Below are 20605 nucleotides of genomic sequence, written 5' to 3'. Positions count from 1 at the left end.
CAATAAACACAACCAAAATCCCAACAACACATACCTATATGTTGGAAACCTATTGAAATTGATTCTACCTCAAATACAAACCAACCCATCCGTAAAGTTACCTTCAGTCAAAAAACAAATTTGCACATAGCTAACAATACCAAAAAGTAAAACAACACACCATACATATACCAACAAAGAAGATAATATTGAAGGAGAAAAAAAAAACCCAAGATTTTTTCTGCTTTTTTATTTTCAAATTAACTTCTTTTATTTGCTAGACGAAAAGATTTTGCCAGGACTGTAACAACTTCTTCTTCCTCTCCTTCATCTTCTTCTGAAATGTTCCATCTCATTCCAAATTCCTCAGAAGTCTTGAGTTGAAATCCAAGCAAAAAGCAAAATGCACAGTCCGCTCGTGCACTGGCTGCTCTTGTCGCTTATCAGAGTTTGCATTTCACTCCACATCTTGTCCCACTTTCAGTCTCAAGGCTGTCCTGCCCTGATGAGTTTCACAGAGGAATTGGTACACGTTAAGAGAGGATTTTTCTCCCTGCCTCCCTCCCTCCCTCCCTCCCGCTGCTTTCCTTAGCACATTCCAATAAACTGCAAGCTTGCAATGATGCACACTCATCTCGAGGCTCCCAGCAAGCATGCAGGAGCCTCGGGCTTACTTGGTTCCATGGCTCTGTGCCTCAGCCAGCTGAGAAAACTCCTGAGTACCCTCTGCTCCAGTCAATGGCAACGGAAAGCCAGGTCCATGCCAGAGCCTCAGGGTGCAGGCAGGAGCACGTGCTGCTGATCCACAAATGAAATCCCTTCTTGGCCGGCTGCACTGTGCTGGAAAGGGGAAACACGTGCTAGTGAACAGCAGCTCAGAAACCATTATTTTCTAATGTTACTTGCCGTACTTGGGCCACTTTCTGCTCCTTTCCTTCTGCTATGCCAACGCCTCTGCTCTGCCAGGTCTGGTTCCTGCCTGGGGAGCAGCAGGCATCCTGCACATCCCTTTGTGCAGAGCTGATTTGGGTGGCCCAGTTTGTCATGGATACCCCATGCTGCACGAGGCATGTTTCCTGCAGGGACAGCAGGCGTTCGGCCAGGCTCGGCTCGGTTCAGCCAGGCTCCGCTGGATTTGGCTCACAGATTTCCTGATGGCAGCCCCTAGGAATTCCACATGACACAAACTGCAGCCTCTAAAAGGCTTGTGGGTCTTGAAAGAAATACAATTTTAACTCAACTCTCAGGACAGAGATGATGGCTCCTTTAGGACAAGCAATTCCCTCATTTGCATTTCATTTTTATTTAACCCCCCCCCAAAATTCCACACTGTTTTTTCCCCGTACACAATTTGTACAAAGGACCTGGGCGCAGCACACAGTCATGATTCAATCGAATAAATACGTCCTGGTTTACATTTCAAAGGCTCTCGCTCTGGCACTGCCTGTTTGCAGGTCTGGACTGCCATGCTCAACTACTGTTATGGCCACATTCGAAAATAATGTATCAGATTTCTGAGCAGAAAATCCTTTGGGGTTCAGTTCCATCTCTCACCTGGTCCAGGCAGAGGGAAGTTCGGTTTTTGTTGCACATTGCAGTTTAATTAATTTTCCAGTGCTTCACCAAGCCAGATTAATGCTGAGGCAGACAACATAAAACACAAGTAATTAACCAACTTAAGAAATTTCTTGAATGATCACACACTGAAACGAAACAGTACTAACTAGGACAGAAAAGTCACTGAAATACTTTAGACTGCTCTTACATTTAACCCTTGGGTGAACATTGTTCTGTTGCACACTGCAGGGACTGTTGTTACCATCACCATAGAAAGCATTCTGGGAAGAGGAATAAATTCTGAAATCTTAAAAGAATTGGAGATCTCTGGTTGAGCCTCATAGATCTGAAAGAAAAGAAACAAAAATTTAAGCCCCACTGATACAGTTCCGGAGATGACAGCTTCTTCTGGGGAGCATTTTACAGAAAGATTTTGACTTGTCGGAATTAATGGCAACATTAAATGTCAATTTTTATGCAAAAATGCTACAGAGAATCCTCCAGACTCCTACTCAACTAAATGGACCCTCCGTATGCAACCAGCATCCCTGCTAAAGGCCATCCCTTTTCAAGAGATACCAGATCCTACTTGCCCATTTTAAGTTAAACAAAGAGACAGTGGAACACTCACAAAGGACAAAAGGCTTTTCTAGTTGAGCTTTGATGTTGCTGCATCTCAAAAATATGTCCCTGATACGATGCTTTCCACTGTTTCTTAGACCAATTCTTTCTTTACCAGTTAAGTCTAAATGTTTATAGAGCCTCCTGCTCTGAGCATGGTTTTTTACCATCACCCTTCTTAAGTAACTTCATGTCGTCCATCCAAGCAGACTTCACTATAGGAACAAAGGAATACTGGGTCTCCTTGAAGTATCTGTTCAATAAATCTGGGCACACTTTGAGAATATTCACCATGAGATCAGCAACCATTTCATCTTCTGTTGCAGTTTTTAAACCAAGCAGGAAGTGCAGAAGTACCACATTTCCTCCCCGTTTGACCCTCTCACAGAACCGCAGCTCCCGGCGGCGGAGGACGGACCGGTGGCTCTCAGCCCGAGACTACAACTCCCGGCAGCTCTGCTGAGGGCGCAGCGGCCGACGCGGCGGCCGACGCGGCCTATGAGTGGTTGGCGGGCCGGGGAGGCCGCGCGGGGCCGTGCGCGGGTAGCGGGATGTGCGCGGGGAGCTCCCGGCGCCTCTCCCGCGCGGGACGGAGCGGCGGGAGCGACGCTGGAGGGGTGAAGCCTCCGTCTGGCCGCCCGCATGGAGCTGAGCAGCACGGAAGGGGCGTCCACCCGGTTCCTCGGCCTCACTCAGCGGTACCGGTGGCGGGGGCTAAGCTCGGGTGGGGCGGGGCGCGGCGTGCTGCCGACCGCCGATGGCGGAGTGGGAGGCGGTGCTTTGCTTCCGCGGACCGGGAGCTGGAGGGGCCACCCGGACGAGCGGCGCTGGACGCTCCCGCGGTGTGGGGCGGCTGGCCCTCGGGCTCGCGGAGCAGCAGGAGCCGTCTCCCTCGGGCTGCTGCAGGTGGCGTGGGTGGAGTCGGGCGAGCGTCTCCAGAGTCGGTTTCGCAGCGTATTCAGCGTTGCAAGCAGATAGCACTGGGATAGCAGTAGAATTACGCGGCTGCCGACTGCGTTAGTGCTTGTGACTCTTTCTTAAGTGAAAACAGATGGACCGATACTGACTAGTAAACAACATATAGATGGCAAGGAGAATGGCAAGCCCAAGGGGCGTGCAGGCTATATCCTTCTGATCGCACAGGTGCAGTCTGCAAACTCACCCCCTTCTGCCACTACCCTCCCGACCCCCAAGTAAAATGCTTTCCAGTGTCGAGCAAGAAAAAACTTGTGATTTGACACTGGGATTCAAAAAACGTCTGGGTTTAGACTAGCAAATGCGTTTAATTGTGCTTCATTGTTGAACTTTCAGGACTGTTTCGTAAGAGCTTCTTTTGGAACGGGAAGCTAGTCCTCTCTCCTCTTCATCATTACTGTTCATTTATACAACTGCACCTATGTTTCCAGCAAAATGGGAAAGGGAGGTGTATATACTGTGTAGATGCTGTACAAATGCATGTAAGCCGGTTAGTTACGTTCATATGAATAAAGGTGCATCTGTGTTTAAATACTTTGCAATGTAAGTAAATTTTAAATTATTAAGCCCAATTAATGTGAAGCACTGATGAACTAACTTCCTCAGTGCCGGCAGTTCATCTTAATAAGATGAAAACTACCCTAAAAGTGTCATAACTCGAGCAGCCATTTTTCTTATGTAAATTAGGACTGAGGAAGGATATGATTCAATGAAGAAAATTAATATGAACAGTTGATTTTAATCACAGTGTATTGTTTAAATTAATGGATGTGATATGTCAGAGAGTTGAGTACAAATCTTGGTGGTCACCGAGAACGGAGAGCCAAAGAATTCATTAGGGAGTGTATGCGCTTACGCAAATAGCGTGATAATGTGAATCTTACCTGTGCCTAAATTGAAGCTCAGATGCCTAATTTCTGTGAAGTTGTCTCTGTAGCATTTATGTTGGTGTGAGATTCTGCTTTAATTACAAGATATGAAGCAGGTGACATGTGGTATAGAGTAGTTAGGCTGAGAAGAAGCAGAGATTTGCTCTTGGATATAATTCTGATTTTTAAAAGGACTGCTAGTGTGTTTGAAGTTTAGGTACGTTTTAGGTAGTTTGAATTGGGACACAAATGAGAATGTTGATATTAAAGGAGTTTTGTTTTAATCATTAGCTCAGATATACTCCTGTTTTATGAATTATTGAGAGGGCTGTCAGAAAAATGCTTTTGATACAAAAGGGTGTGGTTTGTGGCAAGGCAGTCTGTCTTCAGGTTGGTGGAACTAGTTTATGAAGAGGTGGTGAGTAAAGTGATACAATTGTATGAGGTGGTAATGCAGGTGGATTTTGAACTCGGTGTTCTAGGATTACTTTCGTTTGCTGTCTTTGTTAAGGTGGTGGAGAGAAACGTTTGAAATGCAGTTGTTTCCTCATGCTCTTAAATTAAAGTACTGGTCTCTTTTCTCATTGTGTGTAGGCTGAAAAAAGACTGAAAAAGTCAGTAGCAACCTGTGGTCTTACAGAGCTGTATAGTGCAGTTGTCCTCTTTGAGGCGTTAAGTTTACTTTTTGAACATGGTTATGAGCCACCACCTGCTTTGGAACTCTGATTGCGTCATGCCTTTGTATTTCATTTAATCATAGCTTTTTTGCTCCCAGTCAGGACATGGACATTTGCTTTGGGACTAATGTGAAAGCCAGACTGCGATGGCTGCTGGAGATTGTGCTGTAAGAAGTGTTCCCTGCATCAATGAGTTAATGTGCGGTGAACCCTGTTCAGCAGAAATGATTTTTTTTTTTAATGGCAGGGTATAGCATTGCGGGAAATGTAAGGCTGGTTGACTCGTGCACACTGATGAAGCGTTTCCATTCCAGCTCTGTCTCTGAAGATCTGGGTTGCAGACGTGGAGAGTTTAGCAGAAAGCATTACGGATCTGTGGAGCTTGTAAGTACACATAGCCTGCCCTTCAGTTTATCAGCTTATAATGCAGAGCTTTAATCCTTTTCATTTCCAAGTAAAAGAATTGGATCTAGTTTGGAAAATGTGCATTCTCAGCTAGACTTGAAAGTTATAAGCTAATATAAAGGGGCTTCTGAATAGATATATATCAGACCTGTGATAGGAGCTCTTTTTACTACCTTGTTAATTAATTTTTCATTGTAACAGGGAAGGAAGCTTTATATACATACTGTGTTTACATCCAGATGGAAATTGAGCCTTTTTTCCTCTTAGAAACTGAAGATGGCAAAATATTGTAGGGTGGTACTTAATGAATTACTAGCAATTATGTAAGCTATAAACTGTATACATGCTCACGTGTGTACATACATGTGTGTGTAATTTTATATGTACATGACTCATAGTAGTGGGAGAGGGCTTAAGACTAAACGAACTAGTCAGAATTAGGATTTTGAAAACAGTTCCCTAGAATCTGTCAGTTATTCTGCATTTTCTTGAAATTCAAAGATTAAGTTGGCACTACATTTTTCTCATATATCAATTACTTCTGCATTGTGAAATTATGTGAGTAGTTAAAACAGTGTCATTCTGATTGCTAGGTCATAATGAAATTTCATAAATTTATTGTAGGATAACAGAAGTGGGGAGGAGTTAAGCAAATGAACTCCACCTCTTTTACATCTGATGGGATGAAATCACAAGTTTTCTACAAGCTATAGTTATAAAGTTCCTGGGTAGTATATTTACTAATGCGTATGTAAACTGGGCGTAAAATGGAGGCCTAGTTGCTGGAAGTTGAGTGTTTAAAGGTTCTTGTTGCCCTTTCAAATTTCTAAATGTTTCAAACTTAACTTTTCTTGCTTCATGTTTTCCACAGTAGCATCTCATTCGTGTCTCAGAGTTCTTACTGGGTCATTCAAAATTTTTAGTCAAATTGGTAATAACTGGACTGATCCCATCTCTGTGGGGAGTCATGATGCCTGGAACAAAAAGAAATGATAGCAAGCTTTGATTGCTGATCGTATGGCTATTTTTGGAACTAGAATCTCTGTGTTAAACTCTCCTATAGCTTATATCTAGTGATGCTGATGGAGCCATTCAAAGAGCTGGACGGTTCCGTGTGGAAAATGGCTCTTCTGGTGAGGTAAGTGCTCAAAAATACTCACAGAATGCTGAAGAAAATTGTTCACCTTCAGTTATTTTTCACTTACAAAAGATGCATTTGCAGTCATTTGCTAAGGAAGAGAACTTGGAAAATTCTGGCATTTTGTTTCATTTTGGTAACATTTTGCTCACTCGATCGTGTTAGGCGAAAATATCTCTGAATGATGCTTCCCAGTCTCTAGTTCATCACTCTATATATATATATCCTGTCCTGTTGGTACTATGATGTTCAAGCTGACCTCTGTGCTTTAAAGTTTGCTCCTTGGCGTGATGAGGTTTAGTTTATTTTTTTGACCCTTAGCTATCTTTTGGCAGCTGTGCTTATCTTTAAATAAGAGAGAAAGAGGTTGAGTGGAGCCTCAGAAAGTAGTTCCTTTCATCTTTCTTGCTGCTAAACTCGCAGTGTGTCCCTGCAACTACTTCAGTGACAATTAGGTTTCCACTTACTTTCATGTTTTATCTTGCTTTGCAAAACTTTTCCATCTACCATCTTTTTCATCAAATACCATCTTAATATTGGAAGAAAGAAGACCCTCATATTCTAGAGATACTTGTAAGATTTTGGTAAAGAATGTATTGAACTAATAGCAACAGCGAACTGTTGCTGATCATCTGCTAGCATCAGCACTGGCTGCAGAGTTGAAAGCAGTTTAACTATTCTGCATTCATTCTTTGGGGAGCTGTGTTTGTTCCTCTGTCTTTTTAGCTCAGTTTCATGCAGTTCAAAAGCTGATTAGCTTGTATCGCAGAAAGATTCGTAGAGTGGGTGGTGGACGGCCACATGGTGAATGAATATGGAGAATGGCTTTTTCTTCGCATGTTAATTCGTAGTGGGAAGGTGCTTGAGGAATGCTTGGGAATTTACCTTAATTTGAGAATATGAGAAACAGCACTGAAGAACTTCCAAAGCACACTTTGGTCAAGCCTGGAGACTTTGGGGGTTAATTTGGGAAGAACTGAGAAAATGAAAGCTGAAGGCATTAATTTATTTAAGTTTTAAAAATGTTTGTCTTCAAATTCCACATTGAAAGACCTTCTTTTCACCGACATTCTAAGACATTACCCATAAGAGTGGTACACTAGGGCAAGACTTATCTACTTACAGAGAAACTAGAAAAAAGGTAAATGAGAGGTAGAAATTTTTATTTCAGTTACACACCAAGTGACTTCACAAAAATCCTTGCTTTTTAAGTAGCAGTGTACAGCTAAAATTTCACTCTTTATTTGCTTTTGCCTGTATTTTCTCCTCTTTTTTTTTTCACTTGGCATTTAATGTAGCAATCTCTATTTCAGAATACCGACTGTGCTCCAGGTACATGGCACAGAACGGATGTGCATTTGGAAAACCCGGAGTATCATACGAGATGGTACCTGAAGTATTTTCTGGGGAAAGGTAAATAGTTTTTTGCAAATGGATTGGAATTTGGACCAATGAAAATGTAATTTGCAGAAATGCTGCTGCTGTTTCTGTAGTTTTGAACTGTTACTATTTCAATATGGAAAAAGGTATGGTGTTAATTTAGTACTAAAACATTTTCTGTCCTGTACATAAAACAAGTCCTTGCTTCATGTGTTTTTAACCTGAAAGCAGAGGATGGGTGTCTGTAAGGAGTGAAACCCCTGCTACCAAAAAGGGATGTTTTGAAGTCCTTCTTAGCTTTGAAAACCGTACCAATCTCTTTGGGTGGTTTATTTACAGATCTGTATGTAAATACGTAGTTATTTATGCAGACAATTATATACTTTTACGCATGAATGCATATGTTTACGGGTATCTCTCTGATTCTGCACATGAGTGAGTGGGTGTGTCTTCCTTATGATTGATGGTGCTGCTTGTTTTTCTTCCAACAGTTCATCAGAATTATGTAGGTACAGATGCAGAGAAGAACCCTTTCTTTCTGTCTGTTGTACTGTCTGACCAAAATAATCAGCGCATTCCTCAATACCATTCAATACTTTGGAGAAAAACAGTAAGAAACAAATACTTAACTGCTCTTCTGACTTTTGTTTGTTTGTTTTGGATGTGTTTATCATACTAATTTTCCTGTCTTCAGAATTCCAGTATTTATTATGTATTTTTATGTTGTATAATAAGAACTTATCATTCTACCATAGTAGATAACACTAAACTAAATTTGCAGATAACATGATATTAAACTTTTTGACAGAAATCTGTAATGTCAGATATTTTCTAATTCTTCTAACAACTGCTTTTTTTTAGAAATGATGCCTAAATTGTTCTTGGTTACGTCTTATGATCAGTTTAGGCAGTGACTTTACACTGCTTTTAGGATTTTCTTGTACAATAAGAAAATAGGCAGGTCTGATACTTCACTTTTTTTCCACTTAATGTTCCATGAGATTCTTTTATACAAGCAATTGTTTTAAAACCCTGCTGTAGGCATGTATGGTTCATTTTTTTCTTTTCTTTGCATAGCACCCATGACTTTTTTTTCTCTAAATCAGCAGTAAATAGAGCTAAGTAAAATTACCTTGGTTTTCTTCTTTCTTTTATAACTTAATTGTTTTTATTAATATTCCTGTTTGAATATGCAGAAAAAGTTGATAGGTCCTGTAATATATCCTAGCTTTTCTTGTTTACAGGGTACTCAGAAAATATGTCTCCCTTACAGTCCCACAAAAACGTTATCAGTGAAATCTATATTAAGGTATGTATTTACAAATAAGTTATCAGTTTAGCTATTTGCCTGTATACCTTTTCCTGTAATTCAGAGCTTGTGTTCTGTGATTTTTATGACAAATCTATAAAAACTGTAAAAATGGTTTTGCAAGTCTTAATCATTGAAGGCAGCAAAAAGTGGTTTTAAAGCCTTTGCTTGACCAGACAAAGTGAAAAAGTGTGAATTTGATGCTGAACTTCTCATTTTTCATTTGACTTGCCTTGAATTATTTAAGATGAGAGAGAACTAGAAAAAGAGAGAAATAGAATTGGTTATTGAGCCCTCCTAAAATGCTCACCGTGATTATGTTTAGAGCTGAAGTGAAGGGTGAAGTAATAGATCTCTGTGCTTTATAAGGAACTAAATTTAAACCTGATCTCCACACAGGGTCTTACTAATTTCTGTTTTTAAAATACAAAAGAAGTTTAAGAAGTGTTGGAAGTTAGTATTTTGGGAAAGAAATGACAGTTCCTCAAAACATTCCATTTAACAGAGGCTCTTCAAACAATTAATTTTGTAACCGTTGTAACTACAATCAGTTGGTGGTTCAGCATTGAAATGTGTATTTGTCCTTCTATAAAGCACTATTCCATTTGCATTTCAGTGCTATGAGTCTTGATAAATTTGAGAAGAGCCCAAGAGAAATTTTTCATCCTGAGATACAAAAGGTAGGAAGTGACTGTTTTTTGTTTGGTTCTTTTTCTTTATTATTTTCTGGAAATATAAGTAATCAATTATACATACTACTAGTTTGTTTCTTCCAGTAGCAGCTAATAATAATAGTAATGTAATACTACTTAAACTTATATACACAAATAAACCATCATCCTTGTAGAATCTTTAATATGAGTGTTCTAAAGATACTGTTTTTGTTTACAGGATTTATTGGTTCTTGAAGAGCAAGAGGTAAGTATAGACCTAACTACTTCTAGCTAACAGACCCGTCCAGTGAATACAGCTTTGTATTTTGATGTGCTTATGATGACTTTGAAATCAATTGCTGATTACAGTAAAAAAAAAAATTAACGTTTCTTGAACATGACAGCAAAAATAACTTTAAGCACCAACTTAATAATAATAGATCACCAATTTACGTTAATAATTTTATGCTATACTATCAAAATTTAAAGGTAAATTATTATGTATTAGGAGATGGTATAAAGTATATGTTCTAATGTGTAGGATGTATACAAAGACGCATACGTGAAAGTCCTTAGGGGAAACAAATTTTTAGGTCTTCTGTTTGACTGTCTGTTTATCATATGATACTTGATTTTATTTCCCAGGGATCAGTGAATTTTAAATTTGGAGTCCTTTACGCTAAGGATGGTCAGCTTACAGATGATGAAATGTTCAGTAATGGTGAGTTTTTCACCTTCTCCTTAATTGTTTTGTTCATCTAAAAAAAAAAAAAAAAAAGCAAGATAGTGCCTGCAGTTGGAAGCAGGGCAGGAGGTAATGATTATATGAACAGTCATTTGGTTTCATGTGTTGGGTGAAAAATTGTAGCATAGGGCCTTCTATGTCTGTAAGAAGTTGCAGTAGGGAGCCTATTGTTACAGCTTGAAAGAGAGTGAAACCTCTCTTCTAAAAATAGTCTGTGTGACATGAACATTTAGAAAAAAGAGGTATTTGAAGGAGGCAACTTGTTAACTCACTGCTTGTAGTTCTTTCACTCTTTTACAGCATGATCACATTCTCCTGTGTACTTGAGCAGCATTGGTGCTAGCAAAAGACGTCACTGTTTAATGTCATGTGATGATGCCTATTCTGCACGGTTGGGGTGCTGTTTCTGGAAAGGCAGTAGGCTTGGAAGACATGAAAGGAAACTAACTCAGCTGAAACTTGTGTCCTGGAAGCAGGACCCATTTCCTTATTTTGGTAATTTTTGAGATTTGTTCTATTACTACGGGTGTGCTTTTTTGGTAACATTTCTCCCTCCCACATGCAGAAACTGGAAGTGAAAGCTTTCAACGATTTTTGCATCTCTTGGGTGACACAATTACTTTGAAAGGCTGGTCAGGCTACAGAGGAGGACTGGACACTAAAAGTAAGAACTCAAGTGAAGCAATGAAGGGGGGTGGAGCCGCATTCTAAGTGTTTCTTCTTATTGCGTATTGTGCATATTGTATATATCGTCGTTATGAAACAATCCCAAAACAGCCTTCCTTGTATGTGTGCTAAATGCTCTACTTCATCAGGAGTGAGTCAGGTCAGCTTAAGTCACTGGTATGGAATGCAGTTATGACAGGTATTATCAAGGCGAGCAGTTTCATTTTAAGTTGGAATGAGTTGGACAATAACCTGACATGTTACTTGCTTTATGATAGAAGGACATTTTGGCTGGAAGACCCGTGTGATTTCAGGAGGGTAGGTGAAAGATGTTGTAGGTTTTAAGTGTGAATATGCAGATTAGTTGCAAACTTGGGTTTGGACTCATATGAAACATGCAGTGTGGACATTTTCTAAAATATGTCAGACAAAAAAGGGTAACTGAAGAAGATTCGGTAGAAAGACTTGAAATATTTTTTGATCTTCAGAAAACTTAAGAGGAGATACTCCTCCTTAAAATGTTGCCTTCCCTTGCAGATGATACAACAGGAACCTGTTCCATCTATACAGTTTTTCAAGGGCATGAAATTATGTTCCATGTTTCAACCATGCTGCCATATTCTAGAGAGAACAAGCAGCAGGTACATAGTTCTCTTTTTTTTATTTCCCTATTTATTTGTTAAATCACAAACTCAAAAACTTTATAAGTAAAGGAATTCTTGTCTGTTAATATTTGAGAAATGTAAGCCTTGAGACTTTTGCACTTTTTTCCCTCCATATTCTACCTGATGCTGAAAATTTCATTATGTTTATTAGAAATAATGCGTCCTATCATTTCCATTAAGGTACAAAAGATACTTGTGAAGAAGATCTAAATTGCTTCACTGACAAGTGATTGAGTGTGGTGTTCAGATGACTTGAAGAGCTTCACTGCTGTAATTACTACCTCAAAGACTTTAGGAAAACTGGAAGTTAGCCTTGTGTGTGAATTGTAGGAATATTCACATGTGTAACGCATAGCTCCTGCTTGAGTAGCAATTAGTGTCGCTTGAAGGAAATTCCCCTTGTGAGCATGTTAATGTTGGTAACCGTAAAGAAGTGCTGTCACCCTGCCATGGATTAACTAGCACAAATGTGCTGTCATTTATTGCTCAGGCCTTCCTTTGTATTTATGATGAAAAAAATGCTTTATAGGCACATGTGTTTACTATACATCCTACATCCATAATGATTTACCTAAATGACTTACAAATTACTTGATTTATTATTTATTATACATTCTTACAGTATTATAGTTAGACGATATAATTAAAATATACTTTTTCTGTTTCTGTGTCAGTTTTCTCTTGCTTTTTGCTTGGACTGGCGACAAGATCACAGAAGAAAACTGAGGCCAATCAGGATTTTCTTTTTAAAAGAATAATTCAGCACCAGAGTGTTTTGTCCTTTTATTTCAAGTGGTAGATTTGCTTTTTTTCGGAATGCTAGAGTTTCCGTGCCCGATTAATGAATTAATTATGGAGACTATGAGTGCTTTTCTAAACATATGCAATATCTGTTTTTCTAGAACCTGCCTTGTTGTGTGCACCATGTCATTGCTATGTTTACTTGCTTATAGTTAACTAATGATTTTATATTGTCCTCAGTCATACTGACTGTAATTTTTCTGTTGGCAGTTTAGGAATATTGTTTTATTATTCTGTCACAGAATTGCTAAGATACTTACGTATGTCTTGTAAGTCACTGTGTCTTTTTTTCTGCCTCTGCTTTCTTTTTTTCCTTTTTTGTTTTCCTTTTTTTTTTTTCCAGGTAGAAAGGAAGCGACATATTGGAAATGACATTGTCACTATCATATTTCAGGAAGGTGAAGAGTCTTCTACAGCATTCAAGCCATCCATGATTCGCTCTCATTTTACACGTATCTTTTTCCTAACATTTTCTAATGCTTTGTTTTTTTTTAAGATCAATATTCCTTTTAATTCTGCCCTAATTCCTCCCTGTATGCTGTTTATGGAAGTGAAACTTACTTTATGAAGACAGTTGCATTCTTGCATTCTTCACCTTCAGCTTCTGGACTAGGAGTTTCCAAGTCTGCAACATCAGTGTTTGTTAAATCCCTTAGAAGATAGGGTAAAAGCAAGAATGTGAGTTTTAAATCATTTTATTGAAAGCATTTATTTGTACAGCCTGTGTTTTTCAGACTTCTGGTTGAAAACATTTTGAAGACTATACGATTGCAAAAACCAGTGGCCAATCTCTTCGAATTACCATGGGGTCACAATAGTAGTAATCTGTAGACCTCGGCCTGGCATGTGTTAGACTAGATAGAATGGAATGAGGAAGAATGAAAGAAAAGAAGAAAGCTCTAATTTCTGTCTATACTCTGTTGCTGACTTTTAAAAAGTTATCACAAAGCTTAAGACTTCCACACCTGGTTCTCAGGCAGACTAAAAGTTCCTAGAACCCACTTGCTAGGGGTGAATGAAAATGAACAATGTTTGAAAAAATAATGAAAATCTTTACATATCAAAGGAACCTAAATACTAGGTTCCTTTGATATGTAAAGGAATTGTTTACCACATCAGTGTAACTCTACATTGATGCAGATGCTCTAGGAGCATCAGCCTTAGTATAACTTGCACTTTAAACCATTCTCTGATTTTTCTTATAATTCTGTTGGCTCAATTGTTTCATTTGAATATTTTCTTCAGTGGAAGCTATGGTTTAAGCAAAGTTCAGTACCAGTACTGCTTTATCAACTAAAAGAATTTTTAATCACAAATACATCAAATACAAATAAGACAAACCTCTATAGTATGTCTTATGCTGTGTCTGTGGTAGTAGTTTGATTTTGAAAACTGTTGATCAAGCAATAACATTTTCATATGGGACCCATTTTATAAACAGTAAAATCTGTATAGTCTAGAATTGTTTATATATTTACATTGACTTGATTAATATATTTTACCTTTACTAAATCTATAATGTACTGCAGGAAAAGTTTATTAAAATACAAGTGAGCTTTATTAGAACTGGATTAATTTCCTTAACTGTATGGCAGATATTTTTGCTTTAGTGAGGTATAATAAGCAGAATGATAGTTACAGGTAGGTGGTGATTGTAACAAATAATTTCACAATGAATTATTGATGGTTTAGAGAAAATGGGAAAACATTTTGGCAATGGGAGAATTCTATTCTTAGTTTGTGTAAAAGAAACATAACTTTGCTCTGCTGAGTAATTCCAAGTGAATCTTTTTTTTGTTACGCCCTTTGCAATTCTTATGTAAGACATCCAGGAAACAGGTTCCATTTTTTTTCTTTGGTTCTGCATAGTGTCTATAAAAAAGGTATATTGTGACTTTCAATGTAGATAAAGATTTGTACTTTCAATAGGCTGAAAATATTTTCAGAAGAAAGTGTTCCTCTCTTTGGGCCTCCCCTTCCATCCCCACCTGTGTTTACAAATCACCAGGAATTCAGGGATTTTGTGTTGGTGAAATGTAAGTCAGTTTTTCTTTTGCTAGAAACACTCTTTTAATAATTGTACTAACAAATTAAAATTCATGATGCTTAAAACTTATATGCATTTTCTTGTGTATTCTGCTGATCTGTATGCAATTATTTTTTTCACATCTGTAGCATAGTTGGATGTCACTTCCATCAAACTGTTACAGTCAGATTAACAAATAAAAATTTTTCTCAGGCTACTAGACAGAGGCTGGCTTCCGCATTTGCAGAACGTGCAGCCATACTTAGCTTTGCATTTCTGTAAAGGGCTTGGGAGATCTGAAAGGATTTATAATGTTGTTCATTATTTAGTAATAGAAGATGTTAGTTTAGTAGCTCTGAAAACCTGAAAATAACATCTCTTCTGAATATATTCTTAAAGGTGCTGAAGGATGCCTATGCAGTACTTTTTAATTCTGTAATCATCCCATTCCGATTTTCATTGATCCGTATTTGCCCTTCTAAATCAGCAAGAAAAGAATCTTTGAAAATTGACCATGGTGATTACAATTAGACCTGACAGGAGCTTGATGGTTCATTTTGCGTATTTAAATTGTTTAGTACTTAAATCGACCGGCAGTTTGTCTTTAGTTTTTTTATTAGTTAAGTATTTATTTTGATGCCTTGTGGAATTCTTCTATTACTAATTTTTCTCCTTTAACTTAAGGGGAAGTTACTCACTTAAAAAAGGCAAAAAGGACACAATTTTAAATTAATTGGGGCAGTGCAGGTGTTTTGGTACAGAGGCAAACTAGAGTTGGTGGAGATTGTTGAAGTTCATTTACGTAATGTATCTTTTTTCCATAATCTTTTAGTAATAAATGGTGAAAAAGCCACGTTGGAAACACCAACATTTTCTCAGAAACGTCAGCGCACTCTAGACATGCTGATCCGCTCTTTATACCAAGATATGATGCCTGACCTACACAAAGGAAATGTAAGTCAGAAATTTCTGCATCCCTCACATGTGCTGTGCTGTTCTAACTAGTAGCTTGAATGTTCTGTCACTTTAAAGGACTGTAATCCTAATGAGCACTGAATTGCATATGACTAAGCTAAATACTGATTATTGTGTAACTTACTTTACAGTTATATGAAAGCTGACAGTCCTTTCTGGACAGGACTCTTCACCAGGTGTGAGGAGAAGCATAAAAATGTCATACTTCATGTAAGCTTACCTGTGGCAAGGGAATAGGGAATTTAGGTACTAAAAATACAGGCATTATTCTCATCACCATAAAATCTACATTTGTTCCCTTATGTGAAAATTTGGATGATTCTTACCCCTGGGTAGCTGTGAAGTAACTTTATTTTGGATGATGAAGACTTACTCTTAAGGTGATTCTTAACTAACTAAAAATAAGTTCAGTACTTCTAAAACTAACAAGGTGCTATTTTTTCGACCAATGTTTATTTCTTTTATCTATATAGATCTGCTTAAACTTTTCTTTTTCATATATTCATGTCACATATTCATGTGGTAGGACTGTACACAGAACGTGACAGTGGTAAACTATGACAAGTTGCAAGGTAAACCACTGAAGGATTGGAAGAGTTGCAGTTTCTCTTCCCTGAGAAGCTGTGCAGTTAGCAAGAAACATTTTCTGTTTTAGAACATGCTTAATAGAAGATCCTTCAGTGATGTGTTACCAGAGTCCCCAAAATCAACACGGAAAAGAGAGGAAGCTCGACAAGCAGAGTTTGTTCGGCTTGGTCAGGTAGGGTCAGTTTAGAAGGTATGCAGATATCTTTATAAAGGCTGTGTCACTCCTTTTGTTAGACTTCAATTACCTTGCAGTTATGCTGGGTTTTAGTGCAGTTTTCTGTGACCAGAAATAGTTTTGTAGTATTGCATTATTGTAAGTTACATTAAAATAAAACATGAATAGAAGTATTTATCTGTAACACCTGAGGTATACATGTACAAATATTTATATTGTACATGAGTTAAATGAAGGTTGTAAAAATTGTACCTGAAGAGGATGCCTGGCAATATATGTAGACAGACATACATATAGTTTGCCTTGGTGTTCATTAGAAAGTTTTGCAAATCTAAGGTAAGTTTGTGTAGTTGACAAGAGGATCCTCTATCTGGCTTCATTATTAAGTAAGCTGTGTAGATGATTAAATTCTGTATTTTGAGGTGGAGGTTTTTCTCTGTTAGTATGTTTGACTCTTCTTTTCTGAGTTGCCTTTTAGAAAGCAAGTAAACAAAAAAAAACCTAACCAAGAAACAGCCAACATAGGTTTTGGCTGAGAGGATACCTAGTAACCATCTGACGTTGCTGAGGATACAGAATCTGCTTCTTTTTACATTACTTAAAATGGCATAGGAATTCCAAACTGGAATTACTTTCTAGTCCTAAATTGTCCTTTTAATATAGTCTTTAGTTTGGGTATTGCTGACAAAAACTCAGTTTAAATAAAACATCTGTTTGTATTAGGCGTTGAAATTGAAAACCACTGTGAAAGGGGATACCACAGCTAACTTGGCAACCACAAGCTTTTCTAAAAAGGAGGTGAGTGAATTGTCAGAGAAGTTATGGAACATTAAACATTATCTAGTATGGTATATATTTATTTACTTCCGTAACTAGATGCTGCAGCAGAAAAGATGAAAGCTACAGTGTCAAAGTGATTCTGCAGTCACTATTAGATTAATAAAGGATGAGCTTGGGGGCAGAGGCACTTCTCAAGTTAAAGCAAGTGTGGACATTTTTATACCTGAGAAAATTCGATGAAGGTGACATTTTCCATATGCAATCATCTTTTATTTTAATTTCAGTACGTTTGAAACAAGATTCAGTTGTGTTTTCATTTCCTTTTATTTCAATTGGATTTTCTTTGAAGTCATTAGGGAGTGAAAGAGCTGCACTCTTCTGTGTGTGTTTTATGTACAGAAGCTTCAGAAGTGCTTCTAGAATTTCAGAGATTCCAACTAATATATAAATTGTGAGAGGAGGGCAGGCTCTGGGAGGTAAGTGCAGAGAACACAGGATGGAAGAACAATTTGGGAGAAAGGCAGTTTTAACTGTACCATGTGCTAGTCACTAAACATCACAAACTGAACCATAAAATGTAAGCAAACTGCATATGCATAGTGGTACAGACATTTTAAGTATATAGGTTTGGGATTTTTAAAGGAAAAAAATTACTGTGTGATGGTTGCACTGAGTTTCAGCTGCATGTGTTTTAATTCTAGCATTTCAGGTATGTGTCTTACACTTACTAGTCTCCAAACCAGAATTGATGCAGAAAGTCCCCTGCAAGAAAATTATTTCAGTTTTGATATTTCAAATTCCAACGATATACTGTTTGGAAATGTATCCTGCCAAAAGCATTTACATGTTATTGCCATTGTCCATCACATTCTGTGTCTGTATGATCTGTATTTTTTAGTGTACTTAATATGTATCCCTTATGTTACTTCATAGCCTTGGGAATCTCAGTCTTTCTGCAGTAATTTTCCTCATGAGGTTGTCTGTGCAGATTCTTGGGGCCAGTCCTTGCTGGTTTCTACAGATGCTGGCATCTTGTTAATAGATGGTTAGTAAATGATCTAGTGTTTTTGTGACAATTTTTATGTATCTGACCATTTTCTCGAAATTGTGTGTTCATAAACTTTGTTCAGGTGTTAGTAAGTCTTTATGTAGGGGGATAGTTACTAATCCAAGTAAATCTATTACATTTATGTAACCTAGTTGCAAAAGTTCATTCTGCAGTAGAATCAAGCCACATTGGGGAGCTAGTGTTAATGCAGATTTCTGAATGTGTTCTTATTTCAGATGTTGTTTTCTTGACCATCTTAAAAGCTGTAGGAGGTCACATCCAGGTTCAAGAGGTGTCTAAATGGCTTGTCTGGTTTTCTTAGCCCTTGATAATAGTGAGCATGAAGCCAAGGGCTTACGTGACAATGAAATCCTACTTCTTCCCTTAGCAATGATATTGCTACTCTGACCGCTTATAATCCTCTGTGTGTTACATAAGGCCAGTGAGACCGAGGGAATGAAATTAGTGCTTGGTCGTAATTCTCAAACTTGCCAAAGGAATGTCACTTTTAGATTTCAGTCGCTTAATCTGATTATTCATGACAATAATAAAACTCTCCTGTGAAGAAGTATTGACTGTGATGCTGTGGCACATGTAGGAGCTTTGTGTGGTTCTTTTGGGGGTTTTTTCCTATTCATTTTTGTAAAAAAAACCAAAAAACCAAAAAAACCAAGACTTTAATTAGAAGAAATAAATGGTTCAAAACCAGCATCTAGCAAGTGTTAGTAGGGTTTTGAATACATGTGTGTCTCTTTTTTAGATGGTCAACCATCAGTGCAAGTGTTTGATAAAACTCTCCAAATAAAGCAGATGAATGTGTTGGAAACTCTGGATCTTTTGATTGCCCGAACAGACAAAGGTAGGAGAGGTCCCTGTTCTTGGATTCTTGCGTGATTGCTGGATATATATGTCTCATGACAATTTTGTCTCATTTAGAAGGCTTAAATGTGCATAAAATGTGCACTTTTTTAGTGAGGTAGTTATTACCCAATAAAAGAGTAGTCTGTGATTGAGTTGCATAAAGGGAACATACACAGAGCAAGATCAGGATCTTTATGTATAACTCAGGAAAGCATTACAGATATGGTTGGTTTATTATTTTTTACCTTGTTATGTCTGTTTCCTCAGTATTTGCTGAAGTTCTGCTTACCCAAGCTTTTGGTAAAACATGGTTCCTTCTGTGTCACTGGGAGCTGCCCAGTTTGGTTGCATCTGGTGAAATTCACCCTGAGATCTTACAGAGCTAGCTCAAACTACAGGAGAGCCATTTGCAGTTCTCCCAAGACACCTGGAGAATGGGTGACATTTCTGAGGATCTGGCAAGTGTAGTTATATCAAAACTTAGTTTGTGAAATTTCTAGAAAACACCCTTCTGTATCCTGAAGGGTTCAAACTCTGTTGAGGATCCAGTTATCAGTTTCTCACCTGGATGGTTCCAGCTCTTAAAGTTAACGCTTTTACTCTTGCCCTGTAGTTTATATCTATTGTATTTTTGTTATTTTGCAATATTTTGTGTATTTGCAAAATATTGTGCATTTCACTGTTTGGAAGCTCTCAGATCATTCTTTGGTGCAGCACCACCTGATGGGAAACTCAGCCACTATGCTGAAGGAGTTGGTTACTAGAACTGTAAATCCTAGAGAGTTCTTAAGTCTTCTGTCCCCAGAGAGGTATTATTTTGCTCTGTTTGTTGCTTCTCGTCGGAAGTATTAATTTCAAACTACCATGTTCTTTTTTTAACTTGTTTTTTCCTGGTTCTCTCCATACATCAGGGAAAGACTCTCGTATCCTTGTCTTCAGACTCAGTGCTGTCCAAAAAGATATAGAGACTAAAAAAATTATAAGAAGCAAATATGACTGCAGAGAAAATAAACTGGAGAGAACCAAAGGTGATATTGTTGTCCTTATCCTGTGCTAAGAACATCTACTGTGCTTTGATGCTGGTAGTTGCCAGGAGCTTTTTAGCTCTCTTTGGGCAGGTGTAGTTGTTCGCTTTTAGTTTTTTCTCTGGACAAGTCAATTCAAATTTTGTTAAGCTTATATTTGAAAATTACTCTAGTACAGTCCGGCATGACGTTTTTGAATGTTGTAAAAAAACCATGTTACTTGGAAATTGCAGATGATGAAAAAGCTTTAGAGGAAAAATAGGATTTCAGGGTTGGGACAAATGAGAAGAATTTTGTGGAGATCTTAGACTGAAATAAAGCACACTCTAAGCTGGACTGGCACACTGGTAGATCCGCTATTAAACAGTAGTGCTTAGATTAGTCTGGGTTTTACCCGTTATTTTTGTAGAAATAAATGTTTCTTGGTGTTCAGAAGCAAGCTGCTTTGAAAAGCTGGAATTTGCAGAATAGTGACAATCCATGTACTTTGGATTAAGGATAAAAGTAGACTTCAAAAGGGTCATAGGCTTTTGTCTTTTCCTAGAAGTCGATATAATCCTATTGAGGAGTTGTTAATTCTGTGTTGCCAAGTCATCCATCAGAGCCCTGTTGTATTAATCATCGTACAAATACAGAACAAAAAAATCAAACCCTATCCCAACCACTTAGAGTCTAGAACATTATTTC

At 37.9% G+C, this 20605-nt stretch overlaps 1 protein-coding gene across 3 annotated transcripts in view; it reads left to right on the top strand.

The window, feature by feature from the left end:
• Positions 1–2678: 2678 nt before the first annotated feature.
• Positions 2679–20605, top strand: part of GARNL3 (GTPase activating Rap/RanGAP domain like 3) — a 30575-nt gene continuing 12648 nt past the window's right edge. The window contains exons 1-21 of one of the 3 annotated variants that reach the window (XM_041406367.1): positions 2717–2855; positions 4777–4845; positions 4926–5062; positions 6147–6221; positions 7535–7634; positions 8093–8211; positions 8846–8910; positions 9527–9590; positions 9802–9828; positions 10209–10284; positions 10874–10972; positions 11512–11615; positions 12784–12892; positions 14036–14081; positions 14370–14476; positions 15299–15420; positions 16097–16201; positions 16928–17002; positions 17918–18029; positions 18793–18891; positions 19805–19921. In XM_041406367.1, coding sequence (XP_041262301.1) covers positions 4973–5062; positions 6147–6221; positions 7535–7634; positions 8093–8211; positions 8846–8910; positions 9527–9590; positions 9802–9828; positions 10209–10284; positions 10874–10972; positions 11512–11615; positions 12784–12892; positions 14036–14081; positions 14370–14476; positions 15299–15420; positions 16097–16201; positions 16928–17002; positions 17918–18029; positions 18793–18891; positions 19805–19921 — 1711 coding nt within the window. In that variant the 5' untranslated portion in view covers positions 2717–2855; positions 4777–4845; positions 4926–4972. Of the gene's footprint in view, positions 2856–4776; positions 4846–4925; positions 5063–6146; positions 6222–7534; positions 7635–8092; positions 8212–8845; positions 8911–9526; positions 9591–9801; positions 9829–10208; positions 10285–10873; positions 10973–11511; positions 11616–12783; positions 12893–14035; positions 14082–14369; positions 14477–15298; positions 15421–16096; positions 16202–16927; positions 17003–17917; positions 18030–18792; positions 18892–19804; positions 19922–20605 lie in introns of all 3 variants that reach the window. The other 2 variants (XM_041406366.1, XM_041406368.1) reach the window with 2 other exon arrangements.

The sequence above is a fragment of the Onychostruthus taczanowskii genome, unplaced genomic scaffold, assembly GCF_017590055.1.
Source record: "Onychostruthus taczanowskii isolate IOZ18803 unplaced genomic scaffold, ASM1759005v1 scaffold25, whole genome shotgun sequence".
Classification (NCBI taxonomy): Eukaryota; Metazoa; Chordata; class Aves; order Passeriformes; family Passeridae; genus Onychostruthus; species Onychostruthus taczanowskii.
Note: the sequence above shows the minus strand (reverse complement) of the source record. Positions and strands in the feature narration are given on the sequence as shown.